At 42.3% G+C, this 21,753-nt stretch overlaps 1 protein-coding gene across 2 annotated transcripts in view; it reads left to right on the forward strand.

Moving 5' to 3' along the window:
• DDX10 (DEAD-box helicase 10) overlaps positions 1-21,753 on the forward strand; it is a 243,339-nt gene that overhangs the window by 58,573 nt on the left and 163,013 nt on the right. Inside the window, exons 10-13 of one of the 2 annotated variants that reach the window (XM_075851596.1) lie at positions 11,427-11,528; positions 14,337-14,424; positions 15,003-15,091; positions 16,853-17,234. In XM_075851596.1, the coding sequence (XP_075707711.1) occupies positions 11,427-11,528; positions 14,337-14,424; positions 15,003-15,091; positions 16,853-17,234 (661 nt within the window). The remainder of the gene's footprint in view (positions 1-11,426; positions 11,529-14,336; positions 14,425-15,002; positions 15,092-16,852; positions 17,235-21,753) is intronic. The other variant, XM_075851597.1, reaches the window with a different exon arrangement.

Here is a 21,753-nt window from a genome sequence, read left to right on the forward strand (position 1 = left end):
TATATATATATATATATATATATATATATTATGGTAGTCGGAGATATATTGAAAACAAATTTTGAGTCCAACAAATGGCCGCATTGTGTGATCATAATTGTCTGAATTTTCACTCAGCCATTGGATGTGGTCTCTGGTTTTCCATACTGTGAGCGATCATGAGGTAATTGAGGGGAGCCCCGTTTTTGATTAGCACACATCTCCCCTCTTCAAATGTTACAGCCATATCTCTATTGAAGCATATTGTATGTGATCTGGATTACATTTTATTGCATATGGCTAATGGAGCTTGCGGGGACTTCAATGAAGGTTTCATGGACCACAGGAGTATTTAATTGTCCCACATAAAACTTTAATTAATGATCAGCACTAATTAGGAACTGCATTATCTACGGTCATTATATCCGCTTCTTAGTTGTAGGACTCCAGCGGGGTTTGATCACCAGGCTGCACGCAAACTAAACTTATCGATGTTGGATTTTTTAAAATGAAAATAGCCTCTTTACCAGGATTTTCACTGCCTGGAAGCCTGTTAATCGGGTGTCATATTGTTCCGCGTTGATAAACCTTGATGGGTTTGCTAGCTTTTATTTTGTACTAATGTTTAAAAGGGTTGTTTCTGTGCTGGGGATCCCTCCTTGTGAGTTGGAATGGAGAGCATACGTCTATACATTAAACTCTGTAATAAACCAGTATGCAATAAGCTCCCCTGCTCCCTCTAGTGGTGGTGGTGGTGGCAGGCAGCCAGGATGTTATTTTTTAAAATCTATGCAGTGGGGCTACCAGGTTAAAAAAAATAAAAAATTTGACTTCTACTTAAAAAAAATATTGTTTTGGCTTCTACATTTTTATGTCTCATTTGCAACCATTTTAGTCGCCACCTGATGCCCTCGTGGTATGGCCTCATGGAAAGGATATTGTCCATACACTGGCGCCACCTGCGGGGGGGTGGGGGGAAGCGTGGCGCCGTCTGCAGGGGGTGCTATATGCAGGGGGTGTAGCACTATCTACATGGCCACTGTGTCACTACCTACAGGGGACACTGTTGCTGTCTATATGGGAGCCATGTGTGGCACTATGTGGGCACTATCTACATTGGGAACTCTGGCACTATCTACAGTGGGCACTATCTATGTGGACACTGGCACTATCTATGTGGGCACTGGCACTATTTACAGTGGTATTGCGTCACTATCTACATGGGCACTGTGGTGTTTTCAGGGCTTTGGGACAAAAAAACCCTAACAAATAAAATTCATCCATATTTTTTTTTTTTTACGTCCATGAAAAACGGATGGCGAATTGCGGTTGAAAACGGTCAGACGGCCGGGAAATGGATTCCAATTTTGAGACGCATTGATACAAAAAAGCCATGAAAAACTGACTGTTGATCCGTTGTTAACTGCCCTCTTCTTCACGGTCGTGTGTATATAGCCTTATAGCCCTCATCCGCTCACTGCGATCCAGGGTGACGGAGGGAGAAGACTAATTGTTAAAGAGCTGCAACTGTGTATGTACTATATATATATATATAAAATAAAAATTACAAGTCTAGTAAAAATAGTTGTGACGTTCAAAGCGGTTGCAAAGATCTTATCGTTCACGGAAGTGCATATCAGAAAAACAAAGTTTGACCTGGACACAGCGGCATCAATGACCATTGGTCATGAAAGGGTTAAATCTGTTTCTGGAATGATTCCGTGACCTGTAATACAAAAGGTTTGTCACCCGGTTTCCTGAAGTCCTGAGTGTCCAATTTTCTGTTATGCGCCAGCACGTTGCAGAGCACTTTCTTGGGTTTCTTATGTTGCTCCTTTGATTGCACATATATAAAGTTGTTCCGTTATTACGTCTCAGATCTCTTATTTGAGCTGTCGTGTCACAAGAGGGCAGTAAAAGCTTAACGTGTAAATCTTCATCTTGAGGTTATTGTAATTCTCTTCTGGTGTCTGGTTGGAAAATCAGCTGTCATGACAGTAACGTTTCTGTTGGCAGCTGCTGCTCTAGAGAACGGAGTATTTGCATTGCGTTGGATGCTCTTTTTTTCTGCTATGTAAAGTACAAACAAATCCCTAAAGAAAGGCAGTTCTATAATTACCACTCGTAGATTATATGATTTCTAGAACCAGGGACCTGCAGTGACTACTGCTCTTTTTTGCATAAACCTTACATTCGCTTATGTTATTTTAATCATTATAATATAGGGCAGTCAAAGGTTCTAGTTTTTTCTGTTTTGGATTACTTTATAATGACTATAATAAGTGATATTTGGGAAAAGAGGTAAGTTTAAGTGGTTGTCCAACCCCGTGCAAACTTTGAAAACCCGCTTATTATGGTGTGAAGTAATCGTCAATAGACCTTACCAATCCTCTACCGCTCTCGTGCTGCTGCTTCCCTGGTCCGCGTCGGTCTCTGTTGTTCGTGCTTCAGCGATAACGTGTCGACCCAACATGTGACCGCTGTAGCGGTGTCCTCAGTGTTGTCAACATGTCATTGCTGGAGCAGAAAGATCAGAGTCTGAATCTGCAGTTGTTGCTCTGTCCCATCTTCCTCTCTACTACAGGGGCAGAGCCGGATATACTAGCCCTATATAAACAGTTAAGTTGTAGTGGTGTGGACAGCCACTTAGTGTCACCCGCGGGCCCGCCCGCAATTCGTGGGCCTTGCACACGGTCGCGTTCATTCTTTTCTATGAGCCTGGACCACAAAATACGGCTGTAATAAGACATCTTATCTTTTTGCGGTACACGGCCCGTGGAAACCATGGTTTTGTGCATGGGCCCATTGAAGTTCACCCGAGGATTTGCAGGTGAATTGCGGCCGAAAAAAATAAGTTTGTGCGCACTCATCATTATGGCAATGTAGTTTGACCTCCTATATCCTGTCTGTAGGTTGCGTCGTATATGTGCAGTTCTGGCGAAAAGTTTTGAAACGCGCACACATTTTGATTTTTCACAAAGTTTGCGTCTTCAGTTTTTATAGTGGCAATTTGCGTTAACTCTAGATTGTTATGAAGAGTGATCAGATGAATTTCAATAAATTGTAAAGTCATTCATTGCCATGAAAATGAACAAAAAAAAACAACATTTCCACTTCATTTGGGCCCTGAGACAGAATGACCTGCTAACATAATTTTGGCAATCTTCTCGTTCGCTCAGGGGAAAGTGTTAACAAGGATGTCAGCTGGTATCACTCGGTCATGCGGATTGAATTCTAAGGACAGACCGGTTGCTTTAACAGGGGGATGGTTCTTGAAATCATTGTCTTCTTCTGTTAACCATGATTACCTCCAAGGAAACATGTGCAGTCATCATTGCCTTGCATCAAAAGGGCTTTACAGGCAAGGACATTGCTGCTTGTAAGATTGCCCCTAAATGAGCCATTTATTGGATCATCAAGCACTTTAAGGAGAGAGATTCAATTGTTGTGAAGAAGGCTTCAGTGTTACATAGTCCAACATGTGGCAGAACCGTCTCCTAAAGAGGATTCAGCTATGGGATCGGTTCAACACCAGTGCAGAGCTTGTTCAGGAATGGTAGCAGGCAGGTGTCAGTGCAATTGCACTCACAGTGAGACGAAGGCCTTTGGAGGCTGGCCTGGTGTCAAGAAGGGCAGCAAAAAAGCCACTTCTCTCCTAGAAAAACCATCAAGGACAGTCTGGCATTCTGCAGGAAGTACAGGGATTGAACAATGCTTTTTTCCAGCAGGATGGAGCACCATGTCACAAGGCAAAAGTGATAACGAAGTGGCTAGGGAAACAAAATATTGACATTTTGGGTCCATGGCCAGGAAACTCCCCATATCTCAATTCCATTGGGAACCTGTGGTCAATCCTCAAAAAAACGGGTGGACAAACAAAAACAGAGAAATTGTGATAAACTCCAAGCACTGATGATACCAGCATTGGTTGCCATAAGTCAGGATTTGGCCCAGAAGCTGATATCCAGCATGCCTGGGCGAATTGCAGAAGTCTAGAAAAAGAAGGGTCAACACTATGTAAGGCCTCATGCACACGAACGTATTTTTGTCCACCCGTAAATACTGGCGTAAATACGGGTCCGGTGTCACCCGTATTTACGGGCACATTTTTGGCTGCAAAATTTCACTGCACTAATCGGCAGCCCTTCTCTCTCTATCAGTGCAGGATAGAGAGAAGGGACAGCCCTTTCCGTAATAAAAGTAAAAGAAATTCATACTTACCCGGCCGTTGTCTTGGTGACGCGTCCCTCTCCTGACATCCAGTCTGACCTCCCTGGATGACGCTGCAGCCTGTGATTGACCTGTGATTGGCTGCAGCGGTCACATGGGCTGTAACGTCATCCCAGGAGGCCGGACTGGAGGAAGAAGCAGGGAGTTCTGGGTAAGTATGAACGTCCTTTTTTTTTTTTTTTTGCAGCTTTATCTATTCTGATCGGTAGCCACTGTCCAGGGTGCTGAAACAGTTACTGTCGATCGTTTAACTCTTTCAGCACCCAGGACAGTGACTATTTACTGAGGTCGCCTAGCAACGCTCCCGCAATTACTGGTGCACACACGTAGTCACCCGTAATTACGGGAGCCCCATAGACTTCTATGAACTGCCCGTGCCGTAATTACGGCCTGAAATAGGACATGTTCTATCTTTTTCAATGGCACGGGCACCTTCCCGTAAGCATACGGGGAGGTACCCGTGGCCAATAGAAGTCTATGGGCCCGTAATTACGGGAGTTTTTACGGTCGTGTGCATTGGGCCTAAATATTGAGTCTTTGCATAAACTTTGTGTATTTGTCAATAAACGTTTAGCAATTTATGAAATACTTATAATTGTACTTCAGTTTACCAAAGAAATCTGACTAACAGATCTAAAAACACTGAAACGGCAAACTTCATGGAAACCCAAATTTGTGTCCGTCTCAAAACTTTTGGCCAGGACTGTAGAGTCTCAAAGTGCCTTTTGGAGACCAATTTTTATGAAAAAGGTAATAAATATGGCTGCACAGACTTTATAATAACATGATGGGAGTTGTCTACTCCATGTTGTCTCATGTTACCTGTCACCACTCGCTGGCTACGTTCTGTATGTTTTATACTGTTTCTGGTGCCTCCAGGCAAGGCCTGTTGTATCTTGTCACAAGGAGCCAAGTAAATGATACTTGGGGGTGCAGGGAGCCCGTCGCTCATCTACACCCCATGGCCATGGTAAAGTTCCTCATTAAGGCATGCCTGGGTCCAGGTGGAATGATATAGAGGAGGAGATCTCGGTCATACACCTATAAATCACTCAGTGAAGCCACGCGGTGGAATAAAACTCCTTTTTCATTGTTTAAATGAATGTGGTCAGACTTCCTATTCTAATCCCTAAAATATGTTGGATTTGGAGAATTCGAAGATTCTGTGCTATTGAAAAATATTCCAAAGCGCAGAAAAAAAATCTTTTTCATTAATGAAAACTTTTTTTTTTTCTTGTATAATAGATATTTAACTTTTTCAAATTTTGTGTTTTGGTTTCAATCCAATTTTCAGTACCTCTGCCTGCTGTCAATAAACATGATCGTTCTTGTTCTGGACTTCAACGAGGCCTTTGCTTCTGACTTTTCATTTTCTCAAGCACCATACCTAGAAATGAGCAAGAAAGCAAACCAATATCTGAGAGCCCCTGAAACTGGCCATTTGATTGTCTGACAAAACAGGCCATTCTGACTGCTCTTGGTCAATAATGGGTCATGTTCCTGTGTCCAGCAGAAAATCTGTGGAATAAAATTCTGGATTTGTCGTTCTATTTTTTTGCGGCTGCTTTAACTTTTTTAAGGGCACTTATCGGGGGGTTTTATGAATTGTGCATAATCATATCTGTGTTACTGTTGTATGACTGATCGGCCGTCTGCCTGACCATCTTTCTATCTGGTCTGTGGTCAGATTAGGATTATTTCTAAGGTCCTAAAATAGTGTCACAAAAATTTGGCCACAAAAATAGGCCCATTTTTTTTCTTATTTTTTTGTAGTTGGTGAATGTTTAACCGGTTAGTTACCACCAATACGCCTTTTCACGGCGGCCACAAATGGGCTTTATTCTGATGCATATGCCTTTTTACATCGCTGCATCAGAATAAATAAACAGAGCAGGGAGCCGTTAAATCTCCCTGCTACCAGAGGTAGCTGGGGGCATCCCTGCTCGAACGGGTGAGATCGATATTCGTATCGATCTCACCCGTTTAACCCCTCAGATGCGGCGGTCAATAGTGAGCGCCGCATCCGAGTTGTTTTGAAGAGCGGGAAGGAGCTCCCTCTCATCCTACCGCCACCCGGCGATAAGATTGCCGAGTGTCTGTGTCTCCGATGGCAGCCGGGGGCCTAATAAAGGCCCCCAGGTCTGGATGTAGTGAATGCCTGCTAGCATACCTCCCAACTTTTGAATTCGGAAAAGAGGGACATTTTACGCCACGCCCAATATCACACATCAATGCAAATAACGCGCGCACATTCTCACTGCGGATCTCTAGACTGTCTGGATATCACAGATATTATGGATCCGGTTATATCGTCTTTGTGTTACTTTTCCTAGCTTTGGTATAACATTTGCTCATCACGGCGGCAGCAGCTGCAGGACAAACCAAAAGGCTGAGAACAATGAAAGTCAAGAGGAAGACCCTGTGGTGGATGACTTTTCAATTGACAGGTAGCAGAGTTACATGATGGGGATTTTTTTTTTTCCAATTGTGTAACTCTGCTACCGGTCAATGGAAAAATCGTCCACCAGAGCCCCCCTGTAGATTGCTCCACACACAGCCCCCTGTACATAGCTCCACAAACCGCCCAGCTGTAGATGGCGCCAGACACAGCCCCCCCGTCGATGGCGCCAGACACAGCCCCCCCCCCCCGTCGATGGCGCCACATTGCCGCCAGAGCGGTAGTGGTAGGCTTTATTCACACAACAGGGTCCGAGTGTCGGCCAATAAAAACGTCAGTTTTTCCCGGCCGTTTTGCATCCGTTTCGATTCCGTTCAGGGCTATTTTGCAGTTTTTAACGGCCGATTTTTGACCCGTTTTCATCAGTTTTCTTCCCTGTCTGTTTTAAAATCGGATGAATTTCATTTAAATTTGTTGCCACACACAGCCCTCTGTAGATAATGCCACAGCCCCCCTTCCAGCAGAAGTCACGGACTTCAATGTCCATATATGGACAGTGTAGTCACTCACTTCTCCTGTAGCGGAATCCCCAATCCCCGGTCGGAGATTGGGGATTCCGACTCCTACAGGGAGCAAAAAAAGACCCTCCTCCTCCCATGCACTCTGCACTGTGAGGAGGAGGAGAGAGAGCGTGAGCGACGGAAGACACGGCCGTCACTCGGGACACATTCCGGTGATGGCCGGGTAAACGGCCGAAAATAGGGCATGTCCCATTTTTTCCGGGCCGTCAAAAAATTGGTGTTGTGAATAGCCCCATTAGGGGTCTATTGTTCCTACTGCAGCCGTGTGACAGCCGTTTTATGAACGGCCGTCACACCTTGTAGTGTGAATAAGGGCTTAGCCGGCCCTACTGCTGCCACTCTCCGCTCTGCTTTGACGTCACTTACCGTCAGAAGAAGGCAGATCAGGTCAGGTGACTGGACTGGTCCACTCACGGGCCAGCATCGATCCCAGTGAGAACACCGCCGCAAGACTCCTGCCTTCTGATCGCTGCTGCAGTCAGCAACGATCAGCTGTTCTGACTGTCCCGCTGGATCCGGGACGGTTGGGAGGTATGCTGCTAGATCATGCCGAAGGCATGGCCTAGCAGATGCCTGTCCGTTTTAAACGGACAGGCAGTAATACACTGCAATACAAAAGTATTGGAGTGTATTATGAAAGCGATCGGAGAATCGCATATTAAAGTCCCCTAGTGGGACTAGTAAAAAAGTGAAAAAAAAGTTTAATAAAGTAAATAAAAATGAAAAACCCACCTTTTCCCCTTACAAAATGCTTTACTATTAAAGAACCAAAATAAAGTAAATAAGTTACACATATTTGGTATCGCCGCGTCCGTAACGACCCCGACTATAAATCTATTACATTATTTAACCCGCACGGTGAACGCCGTAAAAAATGTAATAAAAAACTATGGAAAAATTGCTGTTTTCTGTGAATCCTGACTTTTTTTTAAAAAAAGTGATCAAAAAGTCGCATCTACTCCAAAATGGTACCAATAAAAACTACAAGTCATTCGGCAAAAAAAAAAGCCCTCATACAACCGCATTGGCGGAACACTAAAAAAGTTATGACTCTTCAAATATGGAGATGCAAGAACAAATAATTTTGAAAAAAAAGTGTTATTACTGTGTAAAAGTAGTAAAACGTACAAATTTGGTATTGTTGCAATCGTAACAACCCGCTGAATAAAGCTATTGCTTTATTTATACCACACCATAAACGGCGTAGATTTAAGACGCAAAAAAGAGTGGCAACATTTCTGGTGTTTTCTCTATTCCCCCCCCCCCCCCCAAAAAAAGTTAAGTTAAGTTAATCAATAAATATGTACCTCAAAATGGTGCTATTACATAATACAACTTGTCCCGCAAAAGTAAAAAAGTTATAGCTCTTGGAATGCGACAATGGAAAAACGTAAAAAATAGCTTGGTCATTATGGGGTTAAAGGGGCCGGTGCCCAATATAGGCAGAGCAGCAGACAAGGTCTCTGCTGCAGTATGCCACCTCCCTGCCCTAGATAAAGTGGTCTACACCAGTGCTTCTCAAACTGTAAGGCGCCCCCTAGTTGTGGAGACAGATTTGACAGGAATGATCAGATACTTCACGGGTCTTTTTCTCTGGCTGCAGCTTTTTTTAAATTTTTCTAAACATTAACGTAACCTCAAATATCATCAAAGCACAAGTATATCCACTTACGTTCCTTCCTTCAGCAGACAAAAAAAGAGAGAAGGAAAAAAAGGTGTGCTCTAAGGCTCCGTACACACGGCGTAATTTTTGCGGTGGATTCTCTCCGCAAAATTCCACCACGCATTAATTTCAATGGGAGGCAGACACTTCTGATTTTCGCTAGATGATTTTTTTTCAGGAATAATTTTGCAGGGGGAACCCGCAAAGCAAAGTCCGCCATGTGTACATAGCCTTCAGGGATTTTGAGGCATATTTTGAATTGCCAGCATTTTTTTACGCTTTTTTTTTTGTTTGTTTGCGTTTCTTTTTTTGGGCGTTAAATCTAATGCAAAAATTGAGGGGAAAAAGCGCGCCGAATGATTGCTGCAGATTTTTCTGCCTTTCACTGATTTCAATTGAAGATCTGAGGTGGAAACTGCTTGAGGAAAGAGCATGCCACTTTCTTTTTTCCACAAGCGGCTTGAAATCAATAGAGGGTAATATGGGGTGTTTCTTGGCGCAGATTCAGACGCGGAAACGCTGTGTAAACTACCGCTAATAACTGGTTAAAGGGGTTCTCCGGGCATTTTGTATTGATGACCTTTCCTTAGGATAGGCCATCCGTATCAGATCAGTGAGGGTCTGACTCCCGTCACCCCTGCCAAACAGCTGATTGATGATGTCGCCACAGTCATTTCCCAGTTTACAGGCACAGCGGCGTACACATCCGTAGCGGCTGTGCCTGGGATTGCAGTTCCGGTCTCATTCAAGTGAACACTGTGGATCCCTTCAGTCCATCGATTGGCGGCGGTGTCGGGAGTCTGACCCCCTCCCATCTGATATTCATGGCTAACCCTAATGATAGGCCATCAATAACAAATGCCAGGAGAACCCCTTTAACTCCTACCTCCTTTTGTGCTTATACTGGACTCAGGGGGCAAATAAAAAATGTTAATTCTTAATTTTGACCAATCGTAAGGCTCAGACGTCCTTATGTTCTAGCTGGTGAGACCTCAGCAGAAAAAGGTTGAGAAGCCAAAGCCACCCTGCTTATTCCAACCGTGGCCCTTTTTGCGATTGAGTAACAACTGAAGGGTTAGAGAATGAAGGGGAAATAAAATGGATCTTTCATCGGGCATTGGATGTTCATATGAATACGTCATTAATGAAGCACTCCGTGGAATGATTTTTTTCGGCGTTACTGCTAATACTATATGCAATAATCCACGGGGAGGGGGGGGGGGGTGTCCATTACTTGTTATGGTGTGATCCTGTGTTATCTACCTCCAGCTGTATAAGACCTCCTTCACACGGCATTACTTCAGTCAGTATTTGGAAGCCAAAACACTGAAGAGGTGCAGTATTTAGATTAGAATTTTTCTGTGTAGATTCCACTCCTGGTTTTGGCTTCCAATTACTGCAGCAATAAAAACTTACCATAATACTGCTGTTTGATGGAGGCCTAAGGCTATGTTCACACGCAGCAGAAATTTCAGCAACTGAAAATCCGTTTCATACATATGAATGGGATTTTTTTCTGCAGCAGGTGCATGGATTTCTGCAAGTCCCAGTCCGATGAATAGAACTGATTTTCTCTCCAACAAATCTGCCGTGTAGTTGGAAACATGAACGATTTCTTTTCCTTAATAGGATTTCAACAGTAGCCCGTTTTCTTAGAGTCCCTTTAAATAGGGATATGTGGATTATATTTACAACACCCATACGTAGCTATGCCATTAGGGCATTACTAAAGTGGTAAAAAAAGAAATAGACTGTCTTTTTTATGATCTCAAATTTCTGTCCCACAATGCTTTGCAGCAGGAGGCATTATTCATTTATCCCCCGGCTCCATCCTTACTCACAATAGAAATGAAAGTGAATGATATCTCGGTCATGTTTAAAGAAATATCTTTTTTTCCCATATCCTCTGGTTTTACATTCGCTGTAATGTTCCTTTTTATGGAACTGTCAATTATGGCCACAAAGAATAATTATGAAGCCGATGCAAAAATCAAAGTGGAAAGGGGAATATGAATGTCATCCCTAAATTGTGTGTGTGTATTATGTAGCGTCTTCATGTGAGATGCTCAGAGAGAGTCCTCTGGTTTTTCTGAGCTGGGTTTTATTAATATTCTGCTTTTAATATAGTTATATCTTATGCTGGAAAGTCTTGTACCCGGGACCTGGGCGGCTGGGGTTAGGATTAAACAAATATTAAAACACTCCTGACAGGTCTGGTAGTGTCAGACTGTGAAGAGATACACCCCATTGACCAGGGGAATCCGAATACCCATTTGTCAATTTATTCATACTTTTCCAGGAGGAGTAACAGAGGAATGGCACAATAGAGTTCTAAGAAAAGATGCTCCGGAATTGTTGTTTCATGGGGAATACAAGTATTTACTAAAACAGACATGTCAGGAGAGGCGACAGATCCTCTTTAAATACTTTGTCATTTTCTGTGGTTACATTTGTATCCCGCCGCCGCCAGGGCTGCTACATTTCACCATTACTCATCTCCCTGGCAGCATGACTACATTTTATACATTTATTCTGGTACTAAGTGTCCTTGCTGTGTCTTGTTTTTTGTACTCAGGTACAAAGAAGGAGGAGAAGCTGTGCTGGTGTTGCTGCCATCTGAAGTGAAAGGGATGTCACGACAACTAGATGAGAAAAAAGTGCCCGTTAATGAAATCCAGTATGTAATCTACTCTGCGGCCATCAATGTGTAACTTTTTTTTTTTTTTTTTTTTTTAAGTCCTGTACAAATTCTGTCGAATTTCTGCCCTTTTTGAAGAAAATCCGGATCTACATTTTTTTTCTTTTTTTTTTTTTTTACAATCTGACCACATGGCCACCTGGATGTTCCACGTTTTTACTGAAGTGGAATGGGAAAGCAAATTATTGGCAGACTACGTTTCCTCTGTGCGTGTTCAGTCGAGCAGGACTTGCTGAGATGTATAGTACAATGCACAACTTCAGGACTTTTGTGTTGGTAACTGAATTAAGACCTTTTTTTAACAGGGCAATGATCAGGCAAACGAGCGTTCATATAGGAGTGTTTGTTCCCGATCATTGGCCTGTGTAAACCGGGCAACGATCAATGAGAAAACGCTCGTTCATCGGCTGATCGTATCGTTTATGCAGTAAAAAAAAATGGTCTCTAGTTGGCAGCAAATTTTCCTTTTATAAACATGGAGATGTGCGGCCGACATGATGCAAATGCATGGGGATGAGTGATTGTAGAAATGATTGCTAGTCTCCATACTAATAATCATTGCTCCTTGTGACTGAAGCTAACAAGCGCCGAGCAACCTGCTAAACCGTCAATCGGCGCTCATATTCAGGGCCAATATCGGGCCATCTAAAAGGACCTAGTTTTAGTGGGAAAAATGGCTGCCTAAGGATTCAATTGAAAAGCACATGGCAGATGTTTGTTTTTTTTTACAATTGTTTGTATTATAAGCAGATTATAAGAGAATAAAGGAGTTGTCCAGACCTTTTTTTTATTGATGGCCTATCCTTAGGATAGGTCATCGATATCAGATCGGTGGGAGTCCGACTCTCAGCACCCCCGCCGATCAGCTGACTGAAGGGGCCATGGCCTCTTCAGTGCTTACCAGGCACAGCGCCGTACACATCAGAAGTGGCTGTGCCTGGGATTGCAGGTCAGTCCCATTCACATGAACGTTACCAGAACTGCAATCCCTGTCACAGCTGCTACAGATGTGTACGAAGATGTGCCTGTAAATTAGGAAAAGTTAACCGCGACAAACGCCGTGGTCCCATCAATCAGCTGATTGGCGGGGGTGCCGGGAGTCGGACCCCCACCGATCTGATATTGATGACCTATCCTAAGGACAACTCTATTTGGTGAAAGTTTCTCAAGATGTAAACTTGGCCGTTGATACAATTTTTTTTTTTTCAGTGGGTCCTGCTTATTTTTTATGACCTCTGCCAACAATCTTTTCCGTATGAAGCCTCACCGACCCCCAACTAAATGGAAAAAATGTTTAGTCTCCGAAATTTCTGCAACTTAACTATAGCCACTATCAAATGTTTAATAATTGCAGCAACATGTTTTTGTTTGTGTCTTACCGCTGCTGCATTATAAATAAGTTTAGAATGAAAGCCATTAAAGATATCCATCATTAATGGCTGCCCCAGAAGTGAAAAGAATCCATTATATAAGAGGCATGGTTGAAGGTACTATATTCTATAAAAACATGAAAAAGAAAAACACTAATGCCCCTTTTTGAGAGCAGTCTTGTGGCAGTATAGGGACCGTTCAGGCTCCGTGGGGACACCTGCTGGTGGGAGCTATGCAGTGCAGGCAACTGTTAGCTGAACGTTGACTGCATTTTAATTGGGGGTTCACAGGATGTTGTCAAGGTGGGGTACATAGGTGTGGTTATGCATATGCAACACTCTCACATACAAATAAATACGAACACTTTATAGATACAGTCCATAACCTCAGCATAAATAATCACCCTACAGTGTACATAATTGCTGCCATAATGGATACAATACTGTGATACAGTACACAAATAACAATTCTTATAGTGCTCCCAATAATACCATCACAGCCAGCAATGTGCCCCCCCCCCCCATAAACAATAGTGCCAGCGTTAAGATCTGTGGTGGTCTAGGGTATTAAATGAATTAATGGATACATTCCTGGTGACCTAGGGCAGCAAAGTGATTCACATGTCACTATCATTTCATTTTTACATTGTTTGGGTCAGAGCTCCAAATCCTCTGCTTTTCTTCGCATGAGTTATGTTATGAAATGCCGGCTGCCTTCAGCCACCACTAGAGGGAGCTCACTGCGTAGAAATGAATATGCGGTACGCTCCTACTTGTGGCGCCTGCCATACCAGATATCCGCAAGAACCTCAAGCACCGATTAGACTTTTATGGCATATCTAATGGACAGTGGTGGTAACTAATTTAATACTGCTCCCTTACGGGCAAAATATTAATCTGAATGTTAGAACATGTTCACATACATTTGAAGTTGTTCTTTAAGGCTTGATGGAGATATTAGTATATAACCTTGATCCTTTTAGTAAGATTGCTGTATGCAATTATATAATATCATGAAAATATTATTATTTCAAAATTTGTCACTCCATATATAAGAAATGTCATCTATATACCTACTGTAGTAAAGGATACATCTCCAATTATGATACCAGCGTCCGTGTTACAATCCCCATCATCCATTACTTTATATATTCGGTCACAGATTAAAACGGTAATTTGCCATAATGATGGACTATTGTAAATGAGTTTACAGTTATTATTCATCATTATTAAAAAAAAATAGATTTTTTTCCCTGCAATTATTAAAATTAAAACCCCGTAATAAGCTGAAAGCAGATTATGTGTTATAAGCTAATTGAAAAACAAATTAAAAGGAAATTAGATTGAGCAGCTGAATTACAGCATTGTGGCAGCGTTTCTAAGTCCTATTTATTAAAGTACATTTTTGTCCCTCCAGAATTAACCCTGATAAGCTTCTAGATGTTCAAGGGCGACTCGAGGCATTTTTGGCCCAGGAGCAAGAGATGAAAGAACGGGCTCAAAGGGTAAGTGGGTGCAGGGACTGAGATAAGGGACTATTGTCAGAAATGAATATCATTTTTAAGATGGATGTATTCCATTTGGTCAACCAATTATGTAAAATATGCTACTTTGAATTCTTTATGTTAAAATTGTATTCTGGTGGTAGCAAGTGATGGCGTATCCCTATTATATTCATCATTTTATTAACACACAGCAGCTCCGATCCAGGTGAATAGGGCTGAGTTGCCCTGGACGGTCGTGGCGCTGTGCAGGGAAAAATTCTGAATGAGCCGCAGTGCTCCACAGAGTACCCTGGCCTGGAAATTAATGGGGTCCACCGTTGTAAGAACCAAATTCCATAATAAATAATAGTAATAAAATGAAAATGTTAGCCAAAAATTAGTCATAAATGCTCTTCGGAGAAAGACTAAGAGTGAACTGGCATTTTAAAAATTATAGGGGGAAGTCCAGTTTCATCCTTTCAGATACAGGGTAACCACCCCCTCCTCCCTTGCCAGCCGGCAATCATTTTTCACAATTTTACCACATTTTTTTTCGTGCCTCGGCTTTCAACAATGACATTTTTTTATTTATTTTTTAGTGTTTTGTTTCCTATTTGCGATCTGTCTATTTAATGAAGGACAAGGACGTTTTTGATGTCTTTAAGTTGCCACTTACACAGTATGCTCGGTAAGTCGTCTTATTCTTTTATTCTTCTTTGATCCCTTATTCATGTACTAAAATGATTGAGTTCCATCTGTGTTTTCATGTCTTTCATGACTCATATAACACGATTTAGTCTTCCTGGAATATGAATGAAAATGGACTGTCCAATTTTTGGATATTTTTGAATTATTTTATTTTAAATGGTTGCCCTCTGTGGGGTAACACCCTCTGTAATATACTTATTTTCTAATAGGGCATAACTACATGGGTTGTCCTTATGAGATAATGCTGCCCCACATGGGCAGGTGTCTGATTAAGATCGGCCATAGACTTAAAAATTTGCCCTCTGATAAGCTTTTACCGTATTTTCCACAATTAAAAGGTCATACAATGAAAGATACTTATACTTTTTCTATTTTGATTCCTTTTTTTTTTTTTTTTGGTAACAGCAGCAATGTAGAGGATTAAATATTCTGTCTGTGTGCTGACAGCGTGACTCATCAGGACTGTTCTGTGGCCTAAATGTTACAAGGAAGTGACTGGCACGCACAGGCCATCTGGCTAGGGAAACGAAATGTAACTTTTTGATTGGAACAATTTATTCTTTAATTACAGAGTGTGGCAGGTTCACCTCTGCACCAGTAGGGATGTCCTTTACCAGGCGCACTATAATACTCTGTATTGTCAGATTTATGTTTCAGGCTCAAGAAGGAAGTGTCAGGAGTTTTTGGTCTTCTAGTCGTCAGAGTTTTACTTTGTAGATAGACTATGTAGAGCCGGAAATCTGCATGCCACTCAGTTATTTTTGGAGAGAAGACTTCGAGGGAACAGGGATTGGAAGGCATCAGATATTGTGCACGTTTTCTCCCCCTCCACACGTCTATTATACCTTTCTATGACCTGTATAAAATTGTCACCTGTGTTCTAAAAATATATATATTTTTTCCTTTTTTAAGTCTCTTCTTCCCATCTTAATCTGATGCTTGTGTAATTTTTTTTATTTATTTGATATTGCTACGTTTCAATATCTTTTTGTTGAGCCTTTGAGCTCATTGAACCTTTGCCTTTGGGGTCTTTCTCTTTTGTACGCCTATCCTTTTTGATCCCATTGCTACTTTTTTCCCTTTCTGCCATCTCTTGTTCTTCACGTAAAATCCGGTTGAAGCAATTATCCAGTAGTCTGATCCCAGCTTCAGTACCGCTGTATAACTAAGCAGATTTACTATTTAGGAATTTTTTTTGAAGTTTAAGTGTCAACCCAGCCTGAGACAGGAAATTATTTTTAAAGGAGTTTTCCCACAATAACGTTGTACTTTTACAAAAAACAAAAAAACAACCAAAAACATTCTGTGATCGGTGACTCTTTCTTTTAGACCCTCATTGTTCTTGAAAAAGAAGGGGTGCACTACTACCTGGCCAGAAACTTGACCGTAGGTACACGGAATTTCTCCATAGAAATAAATGGAACCGTGGGAAACAGCCAAGCGCTCCAACAGGGAGTGCAGCTTCCGGACAGGGTGTACACTTGGTGCCCCTCGTTCTCGCGCTCAGGTCGGACCCCCACCTATCCTACTTTTATGAACTATGTAATTGATTGGTCAGAAAAGTCGAAAAAATTGAAATGTAAAAAAAAAAACACTTTTAAATGACTACTATATTTATGTTGTCATAATTGAAGGGTTAGTCTTTCCTATTGTTGTTTGTCTCAATAATGTCAAGACTGCAAATGTAGATACATTTTATTTTTTACCACTGGTATTGACTTTACTCAATGTTATGTCTCAGGTCATTGGGTCTCGCTGTGGCTCCAAGGGTGCGATTCCTTCAGAAGGCCCAGAGCTCAAAGAGTTCAGGAAATAAACCTAGTGATGAGGTCCAGGAGCCTGGCACCATCAGTGATGAAGAAATTGATCATTTCAAAGCTAAGCTTTGTGGAAAGAATATGGACCAGAAAAATAAAAGGAATACAAAGCATGATGTACAATCCAGTGGAGAAAGTGAGGAAGACGAGGATTCAGAGGAGGCGGCCGAGGACACAGAGACTAAAAAACAAACAGGGTTTCAGCTGATAGATGAGGAGGATGATGATGACGACTGTCGAGATATGGAGATTTTTACCGTAAAGAGAAGAGATGTGTTTGGCATTAATGAAGGCGAAAAAGCACCAGTGAGTAATACACGTCAATATATTCTGTACTTTTTATTTATTAAATGGCAAAGTGTGGGGACACCATGTGTTTTTACCTTAACACCGACTTTGGGCTCCTGATGGGTGATGAGTCTTCGATGGGGTTGAGATTAGGGCTCTATGCAGTTCTCCCACACAAAACTTGTCAGAAATTTATTTGCTTTTTCCGCTTCGGGGCATTGTCATGATAAATAGGAAAATGACTTCCTGAAAGTGCTACCACTATGTCATAATAGAGTGTAGCATTGATTTTCGTCACTGGAATCATGGTGCCCAGCCCAAAGCTGTATTCCTCCTTCACTACGTTAGCATTCTGCAGGAAGCCAACTGGCAACCACCAGACTGGCAGATGGTGCAAGGTGGATTTATCAGTCCCAGTGTCGAATGTCACTGATCCAGGGTCCAGTGTTCCTATGGGTCATTGACATTGCCTATGGTGATATGACGCTTGTATGTGATGACTTGGAAGCCCAATTTTTAAAGCTCCGATCAACCTTGTGCTGATGTTGTGCGTAAAGGTCCGAGCACAGGCGATTTTTAGGCGCCACAGCACTTAGCAGTCCCATTATGAGCTTATGTGGCCTACCACGTTGTTTGTTTTGCTATTCCCACTAAGGCAGCTCTATAAGGCGATACACTTTATGAACTGGCCTGTTGGAAAGTTGACCTATGACTGGCTCATGGTGTTAAATGTTGTTGAGTTCTACTGCTGGTTGTCTATGGAGAATTGGGTTGTATACGTGATTTTGTGCATGTTTCCAATGGTTGAAGCTGAAGTGACCAAACCCACAAATAATAAGATGCTTCTGGCCTTACTATGTACATAGTTTTCTTTTTATATTTTTAGAAAAGTCTTTGGGTTTACATACCACTATCCGAAATGTACAATAAATCTACTCATATCGATCATATCTCTGCTAATGGGAATATCCAACATGAATGATCTTAGGAGTTCTGGCGCTATGGTCTGTGAGTTCTGGCGCTATGGTCTGTGAGTTCTGGCGCTATGGTCTGTGAGTTCTGGCGCTATGGTCTGTGAGTTCTGGCGCTATGGTCTGTGTGTTCTGGCGCTATGGTCTGTGTGTTCTGGCGCTATGGTCTGTGAGTTCTGGCGCTATGGTCTGTGAGTTCTGGCGCTATGGTCTGTGAGTTCTGGCGCTATGGTCTGTGAGTTCTGGCGCTATGGTCTGTGAGTTCTGGCGCTATGGTCTGTGAGTTCTGGCGCTATGGTCTGTGAGTTCTGGGGCTATGGTCTGAGTTCTGGGGCTATGGTCTGTGAGTTCTGGGGCTATGGTCTGTGAGTTCTGGCGCTATGGTCTGTGAGTTCTGGCGCTATGGTCTGTGAGTTCTGGCGCTATGGTCTGTGAGTTCTGGCGCTATGGTCCTGTTACCAACATTCATTGCTCAGTATTTGAGAGGGTTGAAACCTATTTATTTCCTATTGTGTTCATCTTTTATAGCTTTAGAGTTCAGTTTGGTATTTGTTTTCATTTGTGCTTTGTCTTCCATCTGTCAAAATATCATCTCCACGCTTGTTGATCGGGCAAGGAGAATGGCTGAGAATAAGCCAAGTTAGGAGCGCAGATTTTTAGTGAGCATGCCCGAAACCTCTGGGTGAACATGGGTGACCGTGAGACATGTCCTCGTCTATTACCACTTTATGTACTAGGGACAAACCGAGGGTAAATCTGGCAGAATCTGTAATTTGTGTGTTATGCAGTCCTATTATATGAGCCTTAGGCCTGCTTGGTATACCTGAATTAACACATGAATTGCCTGATTTGAGTGTAGTCTTGGAGGTGTACGGTGATGGCAGTCAGGGTGCACATTACTCGGCAGCGTCGGCAGAAAATCTTTTGCTTCTCTTCATTGTCAAGTATCTGATAGATTTTTGCACTTTACTCTCTCTTAATCGGCTATGACTCTCTTTGCACTCCATTGAAGGGCGTCCTCTGAGCCGTCTCGTAAAAACGAGTATTTTATTTCATTTCTGTACAGGCTTCAATATTACTTTAGTTTTGTAGGGTGAATGTTCTGAGCACAATTATTTTGCTAGTTTTACACAGTCGAGGTTGAGTTTGTTTCTGGAAGTGATTTTTTTCCTTTGTAATCTCTTTTCTGCATTTTTATAGTTTTTTAAAAAGGTTTTATATTTGTGCAAAACTGGTATGTATAATGTTCAGCTTGAAGGTCTTTTAGAAAGCTGGATAACCTGCTGGATTATTTCCATTCGTGATTACACGGAAGTGTAAGTTAGAGACTTTTGTTTGACCCTAATCTTAATTTGGTCTTTGATTTTATTTTATTTTTTTTCAAAGGAGAAGTTTCACTAGGAGGAATCATTGAACTCCGAAAACAATTACTTAACCCCTTCGCGCACCCAAAAATGCTATTACGTGCGAGTGATGTTCGGAGCGCGCTCTTTATGCTGCGGGTATCGGCTGTATTGTACAGCCGACACCCGGGACTAACAGCCAGGAGCAGCGATCCTGACTGTTTAACCACTCAAATTCTGCGGTCAATCCCGATCGCAGCATCTGAGGAGTTGAAAAGAGGGGGGCGGCCCCCTCCGACACCTCATAACCCCCCCCATGCAACGAGATCGAGGGTGACTATGGTTGTCATGGCAGCCCAGGGGCCTGATGAAGGCCCCCAGGGCTGCCATCACTCTGCATCTGCTAAGGCTATATACTAACAATCACTGGTTCAAGTCCCCTAGGGGGCTAATGAAGTGTGTGGGAAAGTTTTTAGTAGTGACAAAAATATATATTAAAAGTTCAAAAAGCCCCCTTTTCCCATTTCTCCCTTAACTGGTTCCTGACCGCTGGCTGCGGTTTTTACGGCCAGCGGTCAGGGACGGGTCCTTAAAACCCGAGCCATAGACTTTTTGCGGCTCTGGTTTTAACTTGCTGCCCGCGCCATCGGGCAGCTGAATGTCGGGTCTCCAGCTGTCAGTGACTGCCGGGGACCCTGAGGAGAGGATAGAAGCAGCTTTATCTGCTTCTGTCTTCTCTGATCACTTGTACACAGCGCTCAATGCGCGCTGTGTATAGGAATAGAGGCAGTGGCCGCCCCGCTGTCTCTATTCCTCCCGGTGATCATGTGACTGGTCACATGATCGCTGGGTGCCGTTAGTGGCAGACTGCTGCTCGGTCTTACTAGACCCAGCACAGCCCAGTTAGTGACAATCGTCACTATGAGAGGGCTGATTTCCCCTGTAACTGGGGCTGCTGTGCAGATCCACTTACAGTGGAAAAGATGGTGTAAAAGAAAGAAAAAAAAAATATATAAAGTTCCCCAAAGGTCTTTTTTGACCTTTGGGGGACAGACCATAGTAATAAAAAAAAAAGAGTAAAAATTTTTTTTATATAATAAATACATATAAAATACCCACCCCAAAAAAAAACGTTTCCCCCCCCCCCCCCCCAGTCATTGTCGTAATGCTAGCGCTGACCCAATTACCCTAATATAGACATGTAATATATTAAAATTTACGGTAAACAATGACCATCACAAATAAAAAAACTATTTTAGGGTAAAACTGTTATTACCAAAAAAAAAAAGCTGAAACGTAAAAAAGCTTATTTTTTTACTATTATTTTCAAACATTAAGAATAAAAATTCTAAAATCGCAAAAAGGATGTGTAGAAACCTGCATTGTCTACGGAAAAAAACATTGCAAAAATCACGTCGTTCACCCAACAAATAAAAAACTTATAGCCATTTAACTAACGCGTGCTAAAAAGGGCTAAACGGTGTCTGGTCCTGAAGGCTCAAAATAGCCCGGTCCTGAACTGGTTAAAGTAATGTAAACAAAATTGGTATCGCTGCGTCTGTAAAAGTCTGAACTATTACATTATAGCGTTGTTTAAAAAAAAATGTAATAAAAACTGATCAAAGTTCTACGTACCAAAAAAATGGTACCGATAACCGAAATACCCTACATTTTGGCGCGTTTCATGACCAGGTCTAGGGGCGATCACTTTAGTAAATATGCCCCAGTGTGTTTGACATTGAATGCGTTCCTATTAACCATTTTTAGGGACTTGTTTTATCTTTTCTCTACGTTGCCACATGCTGAAGTTTAACCTTGTCACTTGGCTTGAAATGTTCTTCTAGGAAGTTCTCCGAGCAGTTCACGGATTTAAGCCCTGAGTAAACGATAAGGATCTCTAAACGCCGCCGGAGCATATTCTGGTGCCGGTCTGGGAATATTCAGGAAAAGGTCATTTTGTTTCTTGAGACTCAGACATGCGTAAATATCACGTCACGTAGCTGCAGATAATTCCTGCGTGCAGCTTCTGCTGATCTGGATGTCGGACGCGAGCGGCTCTTAACGTCTTCAGATTTTTTTTATTAAAGGGGAATTCTTGCTTTAAAACATTCCTTCAGAATCGGCATTCATAAAACCCCAGAGTTCCTCCTAAGGCTTCACAGCAGACAGATGATGTTTGGAGCTGACCGCCGGTATACCACGCAAAATAATAATAATTGTCGC

The sequence above is a fragment of the Rhinoderma darwinii genome, chromosome 2 (genome assembly GCF_050947455.1).
Source record: "Rhinoderma darwinii isolate aRhiDar2 chromosome 2, aRhiDar2.hap1, whole genome shotgun sequence".
In the NCBI taxonomy this organism is placed as follows: domain Eukaryota; kingdom Metazoa; phylum Chordata; class Amphibia; order Anura; family Rhinodermatidae; genus Rhinoderma; species Rhinoderma darwinii.